This window comes from Mobula birostris, chromosome 5 (assembly GCF_030028105.1).
Source record: "Mobula birostris isolate sMobBir1 chromosome 5, sMobBir1.hap1, whole genome shotgun sequence".
Classification (NCBI taxonomy): Eukaryota; Metazoa; Chordata; class Chondrichthyes; order Myliobatiformes; family Myliobatidae; genus Mobula; species Mobula birostris.
The window spans coordinates 189,314,813-189,336,807 of record NC_092374.1 but is presented as its reverse complement, the minus strand read 5'-3'; the positions used below and the strand labels follow the sequence as shown (position 1 = coordinate 189,336,807).

Below are 21,995 nucleotides of genomic sequence, written 5' to 3'. Positions count from 1 at the left end.
CCAAGATTCCTCTGGACAAACGCATTTTCGTCCGTTAAAAAACGTTCTGCTTCTATGCCAATGTGGTTGACTATAGTACATTCCACCCTAAGTTCCTTTTGTCATTTACTCAGCTGACCCTCTTCTCCCTGAAGTTTCTATACATCCGCTTCCCCATTCATAATCCCCTCCGGCTGAACCTCCCTCCCCCACGCCCCCCCCCACCCCCCAACGCCAAGCCTGTTGTGCCAATCGGTTTTGCATACGCATCCCAGAAAAAGGTTACTCCGCGGGACAGCAACCCCTCTCCTTCCCATCCTCACTACCCGGGCCGAAGAATCATTATTCCTTGGGATGGCAGCTCACCGCCTTTCCCCCAATCTCACAGCCGCAGGTGGAAAAGCCGGAGCACCTCAGTCTCCGCCGTTTCCAAGCTGGCGAGAGGGAAGACAAAGGGGTAGAGCCTCTCTGAGAAGCGTTCGAAGAAGGTACAGAGATGCGACATGTCGCCGGCGTCGTAGAAGGAGAGCTGCCCCCTTTCGTAGTCCAGGAAGATCCCGATCCGCTCGGGCTTGGCGTTGGCGCACGAGTGGGCCGATGCCAGCCCATTCCGGGGACAATGCACCCTGTCATTCCACAGTCTGACCGTCCAGAAGCCGTTATCGGGTGTCAACAGCACGTCTTCGGTGCGCTCCGCTGTCTCTTTGGCGGCGCCGACGATCCAGGCGGTCGAAGCCTCCACGTCCACTTCCCAGTAGTGGGTCCCCGAGGCGAAACCCTCCGTGGTCAGCGCGGCCGCGCAGAAGGTGAACCTCCGGCCGCTCTCGGGCACCTGCCGCAGCTTGATCCGCCTCTTCACCATAGTGTGGTCCTTGGACAGGATGAGAGAGGGACTAGCCGTCTCCGGGTCCAGAGTCAGAGGCGCCGGAACTGGGTGGGGGAGAAGGGGAGGGTCAACGAGGGAGCAACAGTGGGTAGAGCAAAGGGGGAGGTGTGGGGGCAAGGAGAATGATGCAAGGGGAAGGAGGGACAAGAGGAGGAAGGGAGAGGTGAAGTAAGAGAGAGGGACGTGACAGGGGAGCTCCAGCAAGGGGTGCGGAGGGATGGGAATGGTGGGAGTAAGACTGGGGTTCCTGAGCTTTAACAGTGAGGCAGTTCCGAGGAGAGACGGGAAGGCGATCTGAAATCTACCGGGGAGAATAGAGGCGGACACCTGAGAGGCGATACAGGCCGTCGGAGGAAGACGGTCATGGGAGAGTGGTTGGGTCGGTAATGGGTAATTCTCAGCGGAGTGCAAGTGGGGAATATGTGGGATTTTCGGACGGGGTGGTGTCAGGGGAGGGTAGGATTGGTAGGAATGGGGCGTTGGCGAAGTAGTGGGTCGGGGGAGGGGCGGTAGGTGTGGTGATGAGTGGTATCGGAGAACAGGGGGAAGTGTCTCCTCAGGGTTTGCTGTGGTAGGGAAGTTGGTGGTGGTAAGGGTAGGGTTAGGTAGGAAAGGGGGCGAGGGATTCACCGAGTGAGGCAGCGGGGTGCCGGAGGACAGGGTTTGAATGTTGGAAGCAGAACAGGTGAGGGGCGCCGATGAACAGGATTTCGGAGTGAGGAGGCGAGAGAATTTTAGAATACTGATCGGCCGGCAGATCCGGTGGAATCAGAGATCCCAATGGCGAGAATAGGATCCCGGGGAGTTGTGAGTCTCCAAAGAGGTGCCACGGGAAGGGGAGCTGGAGGATGCGGCGTAAGATAGGAGGGGAGGTTATCTTGGGGTAGTGCTGAGGTGTGGGGGTATCCGGGTGGAGGGGATATCGGTCCAGGTGAGCGGATGATGAGTGTCGGTCTCAGGGAACGGGAGGGGTGTCAGGACCACGGCCTCGGGACCTCACCTGGGCTGACGACGTTTAACATCTGTTTCCACGCCGCGTACTGCAACGGGCCACGGAACTCACCGATGCTCATCTCGGGCGGCTGGAGCACCGGCTCCCGGTGCAGGTCGCTCCTGAAACGGCAGTGATCGCAGTCAGAAGCACCGTCGCGCGCGCAGAGCTCGTTGTGATCGTGCACGCGCGGGTGGCCACGTGTGCAACAAAGGTTCTTCATTTGAGAGTGCGAGCGTGAAGCATTACGTGTGTGAGTGTGATTGAGATTATGTGTGTTACATGTGGGCGACTGTGCACGTGCTATTGTTTCCCGTAAGTGTCAGTAAGAACATGCGTGAAGGTGCAAGATTGTGTTCACGTGGAAGAGCACCACTGTGAGTGTGTGTTAGTATAGGAGAGGGCGCGTTTGACCGTATATGTGTTTGGGAGGGGACATGGTTGAACAAGTCGACAGAAGAGTGTTAAATAAATGTCATGTATACGAGATAGTGTTGGTGCACGCGTGTGTGATCGTATTTGTGTGTGCGGTGAGAAAGTGACAAAATGTGAATGTACATGATGCACGTGTGTGTGAAAACGAGTGAATGGCATGTACCTGAGAAACTGTGCCAAAATATGCGTCTGCCGATGTTATTTTAGTTTGTGGCTTGATACGTTTCAGGGTAATCTTTTGTTATAGTATGTGTATAAGTGTGAGTGTCTATGTGCGTGATGACGAAAGCACGCACTCAGATTTAAAACTACACTCACACAATCATTCAGTGAGTTAACTCTCCTCTCAAACTTCAGCACGCTACCATCTGTACATATAGACTTGCCCCGACCCCGTGTGCTCCCGTGCACACGCTATCATTCTCTCATATGTTCACACACATATACATGTATACACACACACACACACACACACACACACACACACACACACACACACACACACACACACACACACACACACACACACACACACACACACACACACACACACACGCTTCCTGCTTGTCACATTCGCCTCGCTGATTGAGCCAAACTGCTCCGCTTTGATTTGGAAACACAGCTACGGCGAGGAAACTCACCTTTGAATGATGCTCTTGATTTCCTAAAGAAATCAAAACCAAGCACAATTAATGATCCAAGTGTTCACCTTTAGTGCGAAGTCACGCCCACCCCTTCCTTCCGCCCTTCCCCGCACACCCATACAAATACACGGCAGCCCGGGAGGAGTGCGTACGCAATTCTCTTATTCTTCTGCAAACACTTACTCTCTCTGACATGAACATCATCTTTCATTCATTTAGCACCTACCTGCACTTGGGGTTGGGGATTGTGGGGAGTTTAACAGCGGCCGATGAGCCTACCGTCATGTCCCTGAGGAAGCTTTTCACTCTTTAGCACCACCCACCCCTTTCTAACAGCCTTGAAAGCAAGAGTAGAGACTCCTTGGTCAAACTAGACAGGGTGCTGGTGAGACCGTACCCTGAGTGTCCAGTGAGGAGTGTTTGATGGCTCTGGGCCCGCACTCGCTTTGAAACCTACCGAATATCAAAGGCCTAGATAGAGTGGACGTGGACAGGATGTTCCCAATAGTGCGAAAGGGGACACAACCTCAGAATTTAAGGACGTCCCATTAGAACAGAAATGAACAAGAATTTCTTTAGCCAAGAGTGGTAAATCCGTTGACTCAGACAGCTGTGGAAGACAAGTCAATGGACATATTTAAAGCAGAGTTGGATAGGTACTTAATTAGTAAAGGCATCAAAGGTTATGGGTAGAAGGCTGAAGAATGGCATTGAGAAGGAAAATAAATCAACCTTGATTAAATGGAGCAGCAGATTAGATGGGACAAATAGCATAATTCTGCTCCAATGTCTTATGGTCTGACCTCCACAGGAGAGGAAGGATTTACCCCTGATGAGTAGAATGGTGGCAAAAGTTCAGCAGGTTGATGTCTGGGGCAGGGAATGGTCCTCTGAGAGAAATTAAAGCAGACTAGGACCATACTCACTCGAAAAGTTTGCAGTAAACTCTCCCGTACTTTCTTCCTGCTGTCTACAATCTACCCTGCTGCAATCAGGAAGAAGGTAAAGCCGCCTCAGGACTCACGCCAACAGGTTCCAGAGCAGTTACTACCCCTCAACCATCAGGTTCCTGAACCAAAGAGATTTCACTCAACTTCAATTGACCCATCATTGAAATGTTCCCACAGCCAATGGATTCATTTACAGGGGCTCTTCGTCTCATGTTCTCGATACTTACTGCTTATTTATTTATGATTAAAATTTTTCTTTCTTTTTGTATTTGCACAGTTTGTTAATTTTTACATACTGGTTGAATGCCTGTGTTGGTGCAGACTTTCATTGTTAATATTGTTATTATTCTATTATGGATTTATTGAGTAAGCCCACAAGAAAATGAATCTCAGGGCTGTATATGGAGGCATATATGTACTTTGAAAATAAATTTACTTCAAGCTTTTAAATCTACAAAACCCTTGCAGGGCTTTTCAGGTAGATGCAGGGAGAACGTTTCTGCTAGTTGGGGTATTTAAAGCCAGAGTTCACAATCTCAAAGTAATGCCATGGATAGGGTGTCAGACATTCAGGACAGTCAAGAAGAAATGTCTTGACATTGTGACTGGAGATTATTTGGAAATTTCTACCAAGAGTTTCAGTCACTGAATACATTCAGTAAACATCTTGATAGATTTCCAGATATTATGAGGTTTGTGCAGGGAAATAGCACTGCCGTAGGTAAGTGGTGGACTTATTAGATCACAAACAAGAGAAAACCTGCAGATGCCAGAAATCAGAGCAACAACACACAGGAAACGCTGCAGGAATTCAGCAAGCCAAGCCTATAGCGTAGATGGAAAAAAGTACAGTCGATGCTTCAGACTGAGGCCCTTCAGCAGGACTGGAGAAGAAAAAGATGAGGAGTAGAGTTAAAAGGTGTGGGGAGGGGAGGGAAAAACACAAGGTGATAGATGAAATTGGGAGGGGGAGGGGGAGGGGTGAAGCAAAGAGCTGAGATAGTTGATTGGTGAAAGAGATTCGGGGCTGGAGAAGGGGGAGTGCTATAGGAGAGGAGAGAAGGAGATGGAGCTGATTTTATGGACAGATCGGCCATGATCTTATTGAATGGTGCGGCAGGCTCGATGGGCCAGATGGCCTACTCCTGCTCCTATTTCTTATGTTCTTATATTCTTATTAAGGCATTGGACAAAAGAAAGGGGGGAAGGAGCACCAGAGGGAGATGATGGGCAGGCAAGGAGATAAGGAGAAAGAGGGAACAGGGGATGGGGACTGATGGGGGGGGGGGGCATTACCAGAAGTTTTATAAATCGATGTTCATTTCATCAGGTTGGAGGCTAACCAGATGGTATTTCTGTTCCAACCTGGGTGTGGCCTCATCGCACCACTATAGGAGGCTACGGATAGACATATTGGAATGGAAATGGATTTTAAATGGGTGACCAGTGAGAGATCCTGCTTCTTCTGGCACTGAATGTAGGTGCGCTGTGAAGCTGTTTCCCAATCTACGTCGGGTCTCACTGATATACAGGAGGCCACATCAGGAACACTGGACACAGTATAGGACCCCATCAGACTCACAGGTGAAGTGTCGCCTCACCTGGAAGGACTGTTGGGGCTCTGAATGGAGGAGGTGTAGGAACAGCTGTAGTACTTGTTCCGCGTGCAAGAGGAAGATCAGTGGGGAGGAGGAAATGGACAAGACAGTCGCTTAGGGAGTGATCCCGGCAGAAAGCAGAGAGTTGTGGGGAGGAGGGAAAGATCTGCTTGGTGGTGGGATCCCATTTGAGATCCGCTGGACACAGAGGCTGGTGGGGTGGTAGGTGAGGACAAGACAACCCTATCCTTGATAGGGTCACAGGAAGAAGGAGTGAGAGCAGGTGTGTGTGAAATGGAAGAGGGCAGTTGAAGGCAGTGCTGATGGTGGAGGAAGGGAAGCCCCTTTCTTTGAAGAAAGAGGACATCTCCTTCATTATAGAAGGAAAAGCCTCATCCTGAGAGCAGATACAGCAGAGATGGAGGAATTAAGAAAAGGGGATGATGATTGAGAGAAGTGGGCCTCATCTTTGTTCCCTGCACCCACACCTCTGAGAGTTCTGCGCCTGCCATGACGCTGAGCTCTTCTTCCGCCACCGAGCCTGTCTCTTTGGCAAGGACTCTCCATCCCGCACCGATGACCCCTTCGCCCATCTTCAAACCTCCTTCTGTTCCTGGACACCCCGCCCTGGTCTCTGCCTCTCCTGGACCTTTTCATTGCCAACTACCAATGGGACATCAACTGTCTCAACTTCAGCACTCCTCTCTCCAATTCCAAACTCACCCCTTCCGAATGTTCTGCTCTCCACTCCCTCTGCACTAATCCTAACCTCACTATCAAGCCGCAGATAAGGAGGGGGGGTGGTGCTGTAGTAGTCTGGTGTTCTAACCTCTACCTCGCTGAGGCCCAATGCCAACTCTCAATCACCCCCTATTACTTACACCTCTGTTAGAAGGCCATGGAAGAAAGAAAAGGGTACAGTGGGCAAAGCTTCTGCCTAACAGCTCCAGTGACCTGGGTTCAGACCGGATCTTGGTGGCTGTCTGTGTGGGGTTTGCCTGTTTCTCCATGTGACCGTATGGTCCTAGAACAGGAACAGGCCCTTCAGCCCACGATGTCCGGCCTGAACATGCTGCGCAATTTCCTCTGCATGCCAGTGCATATTCTTCCAGCTTCTGCATGCTGGGGGGCATATGATTGTAATCCATTCCCTTCACTAAAGCGCATTAAACATCTCTTTTGTATCTGCTCCCACCATGGCTACTGGCAGCTCATTCCAGACACCCACACTCTCACGTTGAAAATTTGCCCTACTTATCCCTCATAAACGTTCCTCCTCTCATTTTTAATTATGCCCTTTGCACTGGAGAAAAAAAATATACTCTGACTATCTGCCCTATCTACATCACGCACAATTTTATAAACTTCCAACCATTTTCCCTGGGTGCTCTGATTTCTTCCCACTTCCAAAACATATATGGCATCCATCACAAAGGACCCTCACCCTCTTGGACATGCCTCTTCTCATTATTATCATGGAGGAGGAAGCACAGGAGCCTGAAGACTCATATTCAATGATTCAGGAACAGCTTCTTCCTCTCCATCATTCTGGCTCCTTCTCCTCTGCACTATTTACTTACCTAGTTTCATAACTTACAGTAATTTCTATGTCTTGAACTATACTGCTGCCACAAAAGACATGTCAGTTATAATTGGCCAGATTTCGATGTTGATTCTGGTTTGGGTCAGCAGGTTAAGTGGTTGCTGTAAATTGTTGGCTCTTTGTCGGTGAGGATCAGAATCTGAAGGAAAAGTGTAATTGGCATGAATGGGTGCTTGATGGTTAACACATATTAGATGGGCACGTGGCCAAGTGGTTGAGGCATTGAACTAGCGACTGGAAGGTCATGAGTTCAAGCCCCAACCGAGGGAACGTGTTGTGTCCTTGAGCAAGGACTTAATCACACATTGCTCTGTGACGACACTGGTGCCAAGCCCTTGGACAATATTGGTGTCGTGGAGAGGGGAGACTTGCAGCATGGGCAGCTGCTGGTCTTCCATACAACCTTGCCCAGGCCTTCGGCCTGGAGAGTGAAGACTTTCCAGGTGCAGATCCATGGTCTCGCAAGACTAATGGATGCCTTTACTAGATGGGCCAAATGGCCAGTTCCCAAGTGGTGTAATCTATGAAGACCCTAATTAACTTCATTCAATCTCCTCCCCTCTAAATATACATGCTAGCCATTCCCTCTGGATCAGGGAATCCCAAACTTTCTATGCCATGGACCAATACCATTAAGCAAGGGGTTCATGGAAACCATTGCTCGGGATCTCCCTGCATGAACTGTGTCTCACCGTCAGGAGCCTATCTCGGTCCTCGGTGTTGATCAGCCAACGTATCTCTGCAATGAGCTTCTCGATGGAGGTGGTCCTCTTGGAGACCAGCGTGAGGTTCCCCTCCAGAGACTGAACCAGTTCCTGGGACTCCTTGGTCAGCCGCTCACTCAGCTTCGTCTCCTGCTCCCACAGGAATTGGTGCATCTTGGAGAATTGTGCTTCGATGTTCTCTTCGAGGTTCTTTGCCAATTCCTGAGTGGGAAAGAGGCAGGACGAATTAATAGACGCAACACACACAAAAGGCTGGAGGAACTCAGCAGGTCAGGCATCATCTATGAACAAGAGATGTTTTCATAGATGAAAAGTAGACATTTCAGGCCAAAACCCTTCAACAGAACTGGAAAAAAAAAGCTGAGGAGACAGAGTTAAAAGGTCGGGTGGGGGAGGGTGGGCGAGGAAGAAACACAAGGTGATGGGTGAAACTGGGAGGGGGACGAGTGAAGTAAAGGACAGGGAAGTTGATCGATGAAAGATATACAGGGCTGGAGAAGGGGGAGGGAATCTAATAGGAATCTCTCTCTCTCTTATCTCTCAGAGACTGTCTGACTAAACGTTGTCAAATATTGCTCCACCGCCAGGTGGCAGCAGGACCCTCTTTGCCTGAGAAGCAGGGAGTTCATTGTCGAGATAACAGACCCGGACTTAATCCTCAAACCCCAAGCAGAGTGCAAGGGTCCCGGTCCCAGAAAAGACTCCCAAACCCCGGCTGAGAGCAGTGTCCCAGTCTAGGTACTGGTCCATAACCTCGAGCTGAGTCTAAGACTCCCCGCCCGGGAACTGATTCTCGAATCCTGTCTGAACGCACCAGTCCCAGTCCTCGGGCTGGAGTAACTACCCACGTTTCAGCAGGAAGGTCTCAGTGCCACAAATGACCTTCCATAACTCCTCCTCCCCTCTCGCACGGCTCTCAGAGGAGACATTGTCCCGCTCCAACTCCCCCATGAACCCATGCACCAGCGGCCGGCGGAGAACTGGGGACGAAACTTCAACCATTGATCGACACCATCGCTCGTTGGCGCGCCGTGGGATCGTGTTGTGCACTAAAATAAGAAAGACTGCCCGGCCTCCCACAGAACCACGGTGCGGAAAAACTCTGCGGCTTAAAGGGCCGGCGATCCTACAGAAGTGAAACCTTTACCCAATATTTTGCAGATGTTTTCCCGCTGAATGCGTTCCTCTTTCGCTCGGAGTCTCCAGTAGCCTGCTGACCACATCCCACCCATCCACCCTCACCCTTCCCTCTCCAGCTTCCCGCGGTCCATCACTAGTGATATACTCCACAGGGATCCCAAGCCAATCCCCCAGTGACGTCCCCTTCCCGCGGCATAGCAGCCAAACACTTCCCTCAGTTCCAGGCCGTTAAACTCAGGGATGTGCGGCCACGAGAGGAGGCACGGCTGGCGTCCCGTCACAGCTAACCTGTGGGAGAAGGTGGATGCGAAGGGGGAAGAGAGGCTGACAACAGCATCCAGTGCTGGCTGCTTCTGAGGCAGAAATCTGCCAGCACTGCCAAAACGTCCTTTCGGTGGAGGCGGTCCGCGGGAGACACGGCAGGGCTCATATGAAGGGGAGATCAGCCAGGGGCCCGCGAGAGTTAGGTCGGGGAGGTGGGGGGGGGGGTGAGTGGAGATTGTGGGTGTACTATTATAGTGTAGGGCGGTGAGCAGGAGTCTGGGTGGGGCAGCTCCAGTGTGAGACAGAGATTGAGGAGGGGAGATGATAGGATTGAGATAGATATATGGGATCCAATGCGAGACTGTGAGCAGTGGTGCGGGGGTGGAGATGGGGCGATCTGGTTCAAGGATCACGGGGCAGGTAGGGTGAGTGGCTGGGATTCAGTGCAGGACAGTAGTCACGGGTGACTTGGGGGAGGGATGGGATCCAATGCAGTGATTGATGGGGACCAGTGGTGTCCCTGATGGGATATCCTGAGCTCCACTCCCCCATGATAGGTAATGTTCTCACCTGCGTCTCAGAGATCCGGGAGCCCTGGCTGCACTCCACCATCCGGTACTCCAACAGTCTCTTCTCCAGGAAAGCAGCCGAGTTCTCCAGCTTTGCCTTTGAGAAAGCACATTGCCGGGTCAGTACGTGGGCATAGCAGGATTCCATCTGAAGGCAAGGGCTGGCCAGGGACCTGGGTTCCCACGATCTCACAGGGAGAGAGAGAAGGTCATACAGTCTTTGGGCAAGCTCCTCGAACCAGCTAGAGCAGATCTGGCCAGGACCCCGGTTTCACCAACTTGTCTTTGCTTCACATCGACCCTATGCCCTAGAATGTGATGGAGGAGTTCTACCTGGGCCCATTGGAACCTCTTCAACATTCAAAACTATTTGATCTGTTTACACCTCAATATTGTGCAAAAGAACATAAAGAACAGGACCAGGAGTAGGCCCTTCGGCCCCTCAAACATTGCTATGCCATTCAGCGAGATCATGGCTGACAATGTGCATCATTCCCCATGTCGCCTGATTACCTTAATCTCCAGAAAATGTCTGTCTTGAACACGCTTGGTGACTGAACAGTGAATTCCTAAAGTCCCTCTGCCCTCTGTATGAAGGTATTTATGTTACCTCTATACTGAATGCTCAGCCATTTATATTCAGTGTACTTTGGTCCTTGACTGCTCAGCTAGGGAAGCCAGCTTCCTTGTTTCATCCTGAGAATTTTCTATGTTTCAATGTTATTTCCTCTCCTGCAGAATGCAAGAAAGTGTAGCACGAAGACAACGAAATCTGCAGATACTGGAAGTCCAAAGTAACACACACAAAATTTTGGAGGAACTCAGCAGGTCAGGAAACGTCCATGGAAAAGAGTAAACAGTTGACTTTTCAGGCCGAGACCGTTCATAAGGACTGAAACGTCACCCATTTACTTTTTCCTGTAGATGCTGCCTCACCTGCTAAGTTCCTCCAGCATTTTGTGTGTGTTGCAAGAAAGTGTAGGCTCAGTTTCCTCAAAGAGCAACCCCACCCCCTTCATCCCAGAATCAATCTTCCTCTATCCATCCTTCGATAGGGATCTGAGCCCTTTTCACAACACATCTGGTGCACTCTCATTAGTCTCTGGGCATTGCAAAAGGACATTTTTATGTTCAAATCCTCTCGTAATTAAGCCTGATTTACTTAATTCCTTTAAAAAGTATAATTACTCTTTGTAATTGAATATTGACCTTGAAGAGTTGAATGGGAACACCCCTGATTCTCTGAACGCCCAACACATCACCAGTTAAAGAATATTCCACTTTGCTTTTACCAAGATGCATGCATTCACACTTCTTCACGTTGCCTTCCATATGTCAGGTCCTTGCCCATTCATTTAACCTGTCCATATCCTACTGAAACACTTCTGCATCCCTCTGATGGGTTCTCACTGCCACCTAGCTTCAAATTATCAGCAAACTTGGAGATAGTACACTTGGCCCTCCAATCCTGTTCATTGATGTTGATTATGAACCAAATCCACTGCCCACCACTCCCTACTTTCCCCTGTCCAATGTATCTGACTCCTCTGTTTTCTCTCCATTAACCGATCCTCAATACATACCAGTATTTAACTCCATCTCTCAGGCTGCTCAATAATATCTTGTGTGGTACCTGACTGAAAACTTTCTGATTCTCCAAAAATCCATGCCAACTTGTTCCCCCTTACCTATTCTGCCAGTCACTACCCCAAAACACTGAAACAGGTTTGTCAAGCTTAATGTCCCATTTATAACTGCGTGTTGAACATGTTCAAACCTGTAATTTTCCACTATTCCCAGCATGATTTTTATTTCTTCTTCTATGGAGGCAGAAGCTAAATATTTGTTTTGACCTCTCACATTTCCTCATTTGAGTCTGTAATTTCTCCAGCATGTACAAGGGACTCAATTCCATTTTGCTGTGCATTCCCCTTTTTGCACATTATACATTCTCTGTGACTTTAACACAGTATTCTGCATACCTTGGTACAAGTAACAATAGCAAACCAATTCACTAATTTACCATAGAAATAGTTGCAGTCTGTATCTATGTTTCTTCCTACTTGCTCTTAGATTCTGCCTTCCATTTCCTTACCAATGTCTCCATTCTCTTTTCGCAAAATTCTACATCTTGGGCTTCTTTTGTAGTATTATAAACCTTTTTGTTTGTTCTAATCCCATCTTCTCTTCTTAGCCAAGGTTGGACCATGTTATTATTCAACCCCTATTTTCATTGTCGAATTACTGGGTGAATGAGTAGTCTTTGGGGTACTGTAAGTCTGTGTCTTTATTGATGTTTTGCTGCACGCTTGAGTGCTCCGTGGAGGGTGTAGATGCTTTTTTTGCTGTTGGGGGGGGGGTTGTCACTTTATTGCTGCTTATGAGTTGGAGGGGGCAGCTGGGGGGTGGCCCTGGGGTTCTAACATTTAACTGTCATTCATTCTTTGGGGCACTCCTCTGTTTTCGTGGATGCTTACAAAGAAAAATAATTTCAAGGTGTACATTGTGTACATTTCTCCACCTATTGATAAAGTACAGAATCAGAGTCTTTGCCAGCCATCAGGTACCCACCTATACCAGCCCCATTTTCCAGCACTTGGTACAAACCTTCAATGCTGTGGTGATTCAAATGCCAATCGCGATGATTCTTCAGTGTTGTGAGATCCAATGCATCCACCATCCAGAGGGGCAATCTGTTCCATTCAGTGAAAACAACTCTTCTTCAGACCCCCTCCCCTACCCTAACCTAGTCTACTTTTAGACCCTTCACCTAGGAAGAAAATCTTCTGATTATCTTATTTTTTCTTTATTGAGGTACAGCACGGAATGCGCCCCCCCTTGCCTAGTCATGAGACAATTTACAATGACTTGTTAACCTACCAACCAGTACATCTCTGGACTGTAGGACTGTGGGGAGAACCCACTTCAACACAGGGAGAAGGTACAAACCCCTTACAGGCAGCAGCAGGAATTGAACCTGGGTCGCTGGTACTGTAAAGCATTGTGCTAACCACAACTCTATCCTCCAGTCACAAATTCCCATTGCATCCTCAGCCCCGATAAAATTAAACTCAGCCTGTCTTGTTAAACAACCGTTAAAAAAAAAGACTGCAGATGTTGGCATTCTGACGCAAAAACAGAAAAGGCTGGAAGCTCTCAGCAGATCAGGCAGCATCCCTGGAAGAGGAAACAGAGTTACCATTCCAGGTCAAGGGCCCTTTGCCAGAACTTTCCATTGACTTGAAATGTTAACTCTGTTTCTCCTTCCACAGATGCTCCATCCTGTTTGTAGCATTTTCTATTTTAGTTCAACCCTGGACAGGGTTGAGTAAGACACTGGAAATAACTCTGTCACTGTTAGAGACTATGTTGAGGTTTATTGGCATTGAAATGGCCTAGCTTAGAAGCTGTAGGCTTAGAATCATTCAGTCAGAGTCTAACAACACAGGAAGAGGCCCTTCAGCCTATCATGGCTGTGCTGACCATCAGGTTAGTCGTTAGCATAACACTTTACAGCACAGCTGTAAGATCGGGGTTCAATTCCCACCACTGTCTGTAAGGAGTTTATTTATGTTCTTCCCCTGACCACGTGGGTTGCGAGCATGCTATCCTGTCACCAGAAGCTCGCCCTTGACACAAACAATCTATTTCACTTTATGTTTTGATGTACGACTGAAGCTAATCTTTAAAGATCTCTTAGGGCCCATGTAGACTAATCCTGCATACCAGCGGTTGGTTTGTAGCCTTCTACACCTTGGCTATTCAAGTACATGCAGAGACATTTCTCAAATGCTGTGAGAGTTTCTGTATCCACCAGCCCCTCAGATTCCAACCCCTTTTGGGTGCAAGAATTCCTTTAGGATCCTTTCTTTACCTTACTATCTGCTATAGTTCTGACACCTCTGTAACGGGAAGAAGTTTCCTACTACCTACCCCCTCACAATATTGTGTCTGTCAATCAGGCCCACCCCCATCAATCTAAGGAAAACTAATGCAGTCTATCTAATCCTTCATTGCAGATGAAACCATCCATCCCATGAGCACCATCGTGAATCTCCACCATCTCTCTCCTGTACGGTCACACCTTCAGCCTAGGGAGGGTAAGTACCTGCGCTCAGAGCCACGACTGAACCATGGCAGTCACTACCAAGCGTCTGGGTGGAATTTAGTCTGATCTGTGAGCCGCACCTGAGAACACACACCGGGACAGACATCAGGAGCTGCTGGAAGCCATCACCTCAGTGAAGGGTGTCTTTTGGCCTGCCCGACACCTATTGGTCTCCCAGCACAGTGAGATGTCCATGAGGGAGTGCTGCTAACTAGCACATTCCAGACTATCGGCTACACACTGAGGGAAGCACTGTAGCTCAGAGCAACTCATGCAAAGCAAAGCAAAGGCACAGTTGGGGGCTGGGGGGAGGTGAAGGACCACAGTCTAGAGTACTTCTGCCTCTGATCACTGATGGGCTGGATCTGGAGTAGAAACCTCTCAAACATTTGGTTTGTATGATCCCAGGAGGCTGTGCGAGCAGCAATGGTGCCTTATATGGTTCATGGAACGTACTCATCCAGTACACTGTGAGTGTATAGACTGTGCTATGAATATACTGTGTTCTTTGTACTTGCACATATTTGTCTTTAAAGAATGAGGTTCATTTTTGAATTAAAATAGAGATTGGCGGGGTGGGGGAGGGGAGGTGAGTGGTCCACTTTTGCTCTCGGTGGGAGGCACGGGATCCTGCAGGAGTTTGCTCAGACAGAACAATGTCACTCCAGAATGCTTCTAGCAGTGACTGTTTATCAGTAACAAAGGCACTTAACCAAGGAGTAACTCGCTCTGAGATGTCTTGAGATACCAAGAGATACGTGCCTTTGTTCTCACAGTCCAGCACGCAGGGAGGAAGTGGCTTACTCTTATCATCTGTTTTAGTAAAGCTCCCCACAGTCTGACCATTTCCGCCATTCCTCTGCCTCAGTCTGGTTCTCACCCGCTCAGCTGGGGGATGGGCGGCAGTCCAAGTCGATCAGCTCACAGACAAGGAGCCTGAGATATCCTATTGAGCTGCCTGTGCTTGCTGGGACCTACCCACGCACTCCAACCCAATCCATCCCCCCATGTACACCGAACAGTTCAGTGAAACCAGCCCGTTAGGACCATCAGGACTGGGAACAGGAGGCCAGTTAGCCGTCTCGAATATGCGCTACCTCCCAGTGGGACTGTGGTGGACCTGATGTTCTGCAAGTCCACTCCTCTGCTCTCTCACCATCACCCTCAGTTCCTCCGGACAAGAAACCACTCTATCTCTGCCTGAAGTACAGCCAGGGGAACAGGGGTCTCTGCTCCCAAATCTCTCCATGCCAAGGAGTTCCAAAGACTCAGAACACCCAGAGACAAGGAATTCACCCACCTTTTATCCTCTGTTATTCTGGGACTGTGCCCTCTGGCTCAGGACTCTCCCAGAGAGGAAATATCCTCCGGGCATCTACCCTGTCTCGTTTCCAACAATCTTCCATGTTGCCGTCACTTCTCCAGTGAGCAGATTCTCAACTGTTTAGTTCTCTTCATTGGGAAATCACTTGGGTCACAGGACCATCCCAGTGAACCTCCTCTGAATCACCCCTCACAAAATAGTTACTTGTTAAAAGGAGAACTCAGAAGCGTTTTTGGTCCAGTAAAACTAAAACAATTGATCACCCTCAGATTCCGTGATGCTAGACTAGTAGATCTTCCAGACTATTGGATATCAATATCCTATTATGCTATAAATTCACTCCATTTTTAATTTGTAATGCTACAGTATAAAATACTTTCCAGTGAAACTGGTCAATCCAAATGAAATTTGGGAAATGGTGATGGCAAACCATCAGCATTTCTGAACGCTGGGATACCAAACAATTTGATATCATTAAAGTCGTTGACAGCGGCCCCAAAAACTTAGCTGGCTGTCAAAATCATGAAACAATCAGAGTGACTGAATATCATTGACCATAAGCCCATAAGACATAGGAGCAGAATTTCAGCCAATTGAGTTTGCTCCACCATTCCATCATGGCTGATTTACTATCCTTCACAGCCCATTCTCCTGCCTTCTCCCCATAACTTTTGACACCCTTACCAATCAAGAAGTATCAACCTCCACTTTAAATATACCCAATGACTGAGCCTCTACAGCCATCTGAGGCAATGAATTCCACAGATACACCAGCCTCTGGTTAAAGAAATTCCTCCTCACCTCTGTTCTAAAAGGACATCCTTTGATTCAGATCCTAGACTGTAATCTTTCAAATAATCGATGCTCTGGTGATTTTATGAACCTCCATAAGGTTATCCTTCAGAATCCCTTGCTCCATGATAAGTAGTCTCAGCCCATCCAATCCATCCATAAGACCATAAGATACAGGAGCAGAATTTGGCCCATCGAGTCTGCTCCTCCATTTCACCATGGCTGATGCTTTTCCCTCTCAGCCCCAGTCTCCTGCCTTCACCTCATATCTCTTCATTCCCTGACTATTCAAGAATCTATTAACCTCTGGCTTAAATATATTCAATGACTTGGCCTCCACAGCCGCCTGTGGCAATGAATTCCACACATTCACCACTCTCTGGCTAAAAGAAATTCCTCATAATCTCCATTCTAAATGGACATCCCTCTATTCTGAGGATGTGTCTGGTCAGTCTCTCCCACCATAGGAAACATCCTCTTCACATCCACTCTTTTGAAGGCTTTCAAAATTTGATAGGTTTTGATGAGGTCACCCCTCACTCTTCTGAATTCCAGTGAGTACAGGCCCAGAGCTATCAAACACTTCATATGATAAGCCTTTCAATCATGGAATCATTTTCATAAACCTCCTTTGAACCTTCTCCAATGTCAGCACTTCCTTTCTTAGATAAGGAGTCCCATGCTGCTCACAATACTCCAAGTGTGTTTTAAAGCCTCAACATTACATCCTTGCATTTATATTCTAGTCCTCTTGAAATGAATGCTAACATTGCATTTGCCTTCCTCACCATAGATTCAATGTGCAAATTAACCTTTAAGGAAACCTGCACAAGGACTCCCAAGCACCTCAGATTTTGAATTTTCTCTCCATTTAGAAAATTGTCTATCTTTTTATTTCTTCTACTGAAGTGCATTTCCTGACACTGTATTCCATCTGCCATTTCTTTGCCTATTCTCCTAATCGTCAAAGTTCTTCTGTAGCCTCTCTACTTCCTCAAAACCACCTGCTCTTCCACCTATCTTCATATTGTCTGCAACCTTTGCTAAAAAGCCACCAATTCCGTCAACTGTCATCGATATATAACGCAAAAAGAAGTGGTCCCAACACAGTACCCTGTGGAAGTCACCAGCAGTCAACCAGAAAAGGAGCCCTTCATTCCTACTCTTTTCCTCCTGCCAATCAGACACTGCTTTATCCAGGCTGGTATCTTTCCTGTAATACCATTGGACACTTAACTTGATAAGCAGCCTCATGTGTGGCAACTTGTGAAAGGCCTTCTGAATATCCAAGTACAAATCAACGAATTCTCCTTTGTCTATCCTGCTTGTTATTTCTTCAAAAAATTCCAATGGATTTGTCAGGTAAGATTTTACCTGGAGGAACCCATGCTGACCACAGCCTATTTTATCATGTGCCTCCAAGTACCCTGAGATCTCCTCCTTAATAATTGACTCCAACATCTTCCCAACCACTGAGGTCAGACTAACTGTAGTTTCCTTTCTTCTGCCTTTCTCCCTTCTTGAACAGTGGAGTGGCATTTACAGTTTTCCATTCTTCTGGAACCATTCCAGAGCCGAGTGATTCATGAAAGATCATTACTAATGCTCCACAGTCTCTTTAGCCACCTCCTTCAAAAACTCTGGAGTGTACACCATCTGGACCAGGTGATTTATCTACCTTCAGAAATTTCAGTTTCCCCAAGAACCCTCTCCCTAGTAATGGCAATGTTAGGCACTTCAGCCCCCCTGACACTCTCAAACTTCTGGCATACTGCTAGTGTCTTTCACAGTGAAGACAGATGCAAATCACTTCCTCAGTTCGTCCACCATTTCCTTGTCCCCCGTTACTAACTTTCTAGTGGTTTGATATACATTCTTGGCTCTCTTTTACACTTTATGTATCTGAAGAAACTTTTGGTATCCTCTTTAAGATTATTGGTTAGCTTACCTTCATATTCCATCTTTCCTTCCTTAATAACCTTTTTAGTTGGTTTATAAAAGTTTCCCAATCCTCTAACTGCCCATTAATTTTTTGCTCTATTATATGCCCTCTCTTTGGCTTTTATGTCCTTGTATCTCAATCCCTTGAGTCCCAGTAATATCCTTGTGAATCTTTCTGGCACTCTCTCTAACTTATTGCTTAATTTTTATATATTTTTCTTTATCCTCTTTTGTATTTGCACATTTGTTGTCTGTCCCTACAGTGCAGTCTTTCAATGATCCTATTGTGTTTCTTGAATTTACTGTGTATGCCCACAAGGAAACAAAGCTCGGAGTTGTATATGGTGACATATATGTACTTTGATAATGGATTTACTTTGAACTTTGAAGTTAATCACATCCTTTTTGTTATGGTGACCTGGCACCCTCTCTAACTTAAGTATATCCTTCTTATATCATGGTAACCAGAACTGCAAGCAATATTCCAGATGTGGTTTTGCCAAACCTCCTACACAGCTGTAACATGACACCTGACTCTTGTGCTCAGTGCCCTGTCCAATCAAGGCAAGCAATCCACCCCTTTTTCTACCTGTGCTGATGCTTTCAGTGTTGTACCCCAAAGTCTCTCTGTTCTACAGCCCTCACCTGGGCCCTGCATTTCTTTCAGCGGAGAATGGTGAATCAGAGGAAATCATTGCCATTGACGGTTGTGGAGGCCAAGTCATTAGGCACATTTAAAGTGGAGCTTGATAGAATGCTAATTAGTTAGGGCGTCAAAGGCAGGGGAATGCTGTTGAGAGGGATAATAAATGGGCCATGATGGAATTGGGGGGGGGGGGCGCAGACTCGACGGGCCAAGTGGCCTAATTCTGTTCCTATATCTTATGGTCTATTTAACGTCCCAAAGTGCATCACTTGGTACTTTTGCTCACATTCTGATGTTTGCAAGCAATCAAAACAATTCAGATTAATCAAGTTGTTAAAAAGTTTTTAAAGTTAGTGAATGAGAACACATCCTTCAAAGACATTTAAATTATCTCAAACTTTCTATGTTTCTCGCAGGCCTCTTGGGGTTTGTTTCGTTCCGTCTTGGTCGTTCCTCGCCCCTGTGTCAAATACAATCACGGACCGTGGATCAGTCCAGCCAGCAGGATCAGCAGGCGCCTTCCCGGAGTAACCACCGGGGACGCAGGAAGCTGTTCCATCGGTCCTGGATGTCCGGGGATACCGCCAGAGGTGTGAAATTGTTGCTCCGGTGCAGGCTTTTACCGGGAGTCCTCAGCAGTTCCGATTCGAACTGCCATCACGTCCCCGGAAAATCCAGTCACACCGGATCCTACCGGACAGGAGGAGGCCATTCAGTCTCGGTGCTGGCCCTTTGAAAGAAATTAGCCCCGCTCTCTTTAGGTGAGCACATTAATAATCGCCTGCAAAATTCAAGTAATCTGAAGTCCTTTTCAGAAGAAAACAAAACTTGAAATTGTTTTGTTTCACTGACTGACCCTGTGGGTGGGGGATTATGGATTAACTTAGTCTGAGTCTGAGAAATTACAAACCACTCCAGAAGAAATGTGGGAAAGGAGAATAATAAAGTGGACAGTTAATTTTCTGTGGCAAATTATATCTTGTGTGTCGGTAAGGGGTAGAACATAGAACTAAACTACAGTACTGGACCTTCGGCCCACAATGTTGTGCTACCATTTTAACCTACTCCAGCTCTTAGAAACATAGAAAATAAGTGCAGGAGTAGGCCATTCGGCCCTTCGAGCCTGCACCGCCATTCAGTACGATCATGGCTGATCATCCAACTCAGAACCCTGCACCTGCCTTCTCTCCATATCCCCTGATCCCTTTAACCACAAGGGCCATATCTAACTCCCTCTTAAATATAGCCAATGAACTGGCCTTAACTGTTTCCTGTGGCAGAGAATTCCACAGATTCACCACTCTCTGTGGTTCTGTGGTCGTGACAGAGAATCCAGGATGGTTTGCTGCCTCCCGGGTGCCAGGGTCAAGGATGTCCCTGATTGATTGCATGACATTCTGAAGTGGGAGGGTGACCAGCCAGATGTCGTGGTGCACATCAGTACCAATGACATAGCAAGGAAGAGTGAGGTGGTCCTGGAGAGTGAGTATAGAGAGCTTGGTAGGAAGTTGAAAAGCAGGACCTCAAGGGTGGTAATCTCAGGATTGCTACCTGTGCTAGGTGCCAGTGAGGGTAGGAATAGGATGCTCTGGAGGAGGAACAAGTGGCTGAGGAACTGGTGTAGGGGGCAGGGTTTCAGATTTCAGGATCATTGGGACCTCTTCTGGGGCAGGTGGGACCTGTACAAGAGAGATGGGTTACACTTGAACCACAGGGGGACCAATATCCTTTCAGGGAGGCTTGTTAGTGCTATTGGGGAGGCTTTAAACTAGATTTGCAGGGGGATGGGAACCAGAGTGCCAGAGCTGACAGTGCGGCTGGGGAAAAAAATAAATGATATTGAAAGTTTAAGCAAATCTGCTGATAGAAAGGTTGTGAGTGGTGGTAAAAATCTTCTGAGGTGTATATATTTCAATGCTAGGAGTATTGCGGGGAAGGCGGATGAGTTGAGGGCGTGGATTGACACATGGAATTATGATGTTGTAGCAATTAGTGAAACTTGGCTACAGGAGGGGCAGGACTGGCAGCTTAATATTCCAGGGTTCCGATGTTTCAGATGTGATCGAGGCAGAGGAATGAAAGGTGGGGGAGTAGCATTGCTTGTTAGGGAAAATATTACAGCAGTGCTCAGGCAGGACAGATTAGAGGGCTTGTCTACTGAGTCCTTATGGGTGGAGCTGAGAAACAGGAAAGGTATGGCCACATTAGTGGGATTGTATTACAGACCACCCAATAGTCAACGAGACTTGAAAGAGCAAATCTGCAGAGAGATAGCAGGCAACTGCAGGAAACATAAAGTTGTGGTGGTAGGGGATTTTAATTTTCCATACATTGATTGGGACTCCCATACTGTTAGGGGTCTAGATGGTTTAGAGTTTGTAAAATGTGTTCAGGAAAGTTTTCTAAATCAGTATATAGAGGGACCAACTAGAGAGGATGCAATATTGGATCTCCTGTTAGGAAACGAGTTAGGGCAAGTGACAGAAGTCTGTGTAGGGGAGCACTTTGGTTCCAGTGATCATAACACCATTAGTTTCTATTTGATCATGAACAAGGATGGATCTGGTCCTAGGGTTGAGGTTCTGAACTGGAAGAAGGCCAAATTTGAAGAAATGAGAAAGGATCTAAAAAGCGTGGATTGGGACAGGTTGTTCTCTGGCAATGATGTGATTGGTAGCTGGGAAGCCTTCAAAGGGGAAATTTTGAGAGTGCAGAGTTTGTATGTTCCTGTCAGGATTAAAGGCCAATTGAATAGGAATAAGGAACCTTGGTTCTCAAGGGATATTGCAACTCTGATAAAGAAGAAGAGGGAGTTGTATGAAATGTATAGGAAACAGGGGGTAAATCAGGTGCTTGAGGAGTATAAGAAGTGCAAGAAAATACTTAAGAAAGAAATCAGGAGGGCAAAAAGAAGACATGAGGTTGCCTTGGCAGTCGAAGTGAAGGATAATCCAAAGAGCTTTTACAAGTATATTAAGAGCAAAAGGATTGTAAGGGATAAAATTGGTCCTCTTGAAGATCAGAGTGGTCGGCTTTGTGTGGAACCAAAGGAAATGGGGGAGATCTTAAATGAGTTTTTTGCGTCTGTATTTACTAAGGAAGCTGGCATGAAATCTATGGAATTAAGGGAATCAAGTAGTGAGACCATGGAAACTGTACAGATTGAAAAGGAGGAGGTGCTTGCTGTCTAGAGGAAAATTAAAGTGGATAAATCCCCAGGACCTGACAGAGTGTTCCCTCGGACCTTGAAGGAGACTAGTGTTGAAATTGCAGGGGCCCTGGCAGAAATATTTAAAATGTCGCTGTCTACGGGTGAAGTGCCGGAGGATTGGAGAGTGGCTCATGTTGTTCCGTTGTTTAAAAAAGGATCGAAAAGTAATCCGGGAAATTATAGGCTGGT

At 47.4% G+C, this 21,995-nt stretch overlaps 1 protein-coding gene across 1 annotated transcript in view; it reads right to left on the bottom strand.

Moving 5' to 3' along the window:
- Positions 1 to 222: 222 nt before the first annotated feature.
- The window catches only part of LOC140197402 (zinc-binding protein A33-like), a 39,300-nt gene continuing 17,527 nt past the window's right edge, over positions 223 to 21,995 (bottom strand). The window contains exons 2-6 of the mRNA XM_072257359.1: positions 9,786 to 9,881; positions 7,779 to 8,012; positions 2,933 to 2,955; positions 1,866 to 1,978; positions 223 to 909 (exon numbers count right to left, since the gene is read on the bottom strand). Of these exons, the coding sequence (XP_072113460.1) occupies positions 362 to 909; positions 1,866 to 1,978; positions 2,933 to 2,955; positions 7,779 to 8,012; positions 9,786 to 9,881 (1,014 nt within the window). The 3' untranslated portion in view covers positions 223 to 361. The remainder of the gene's footprint in view (positions 910 to 1,865; positions 1,979 to 2,932; positions 2,956 to 7,778; positions 8,013 to 9,785; positions 9,882 to 21,995) is intronic.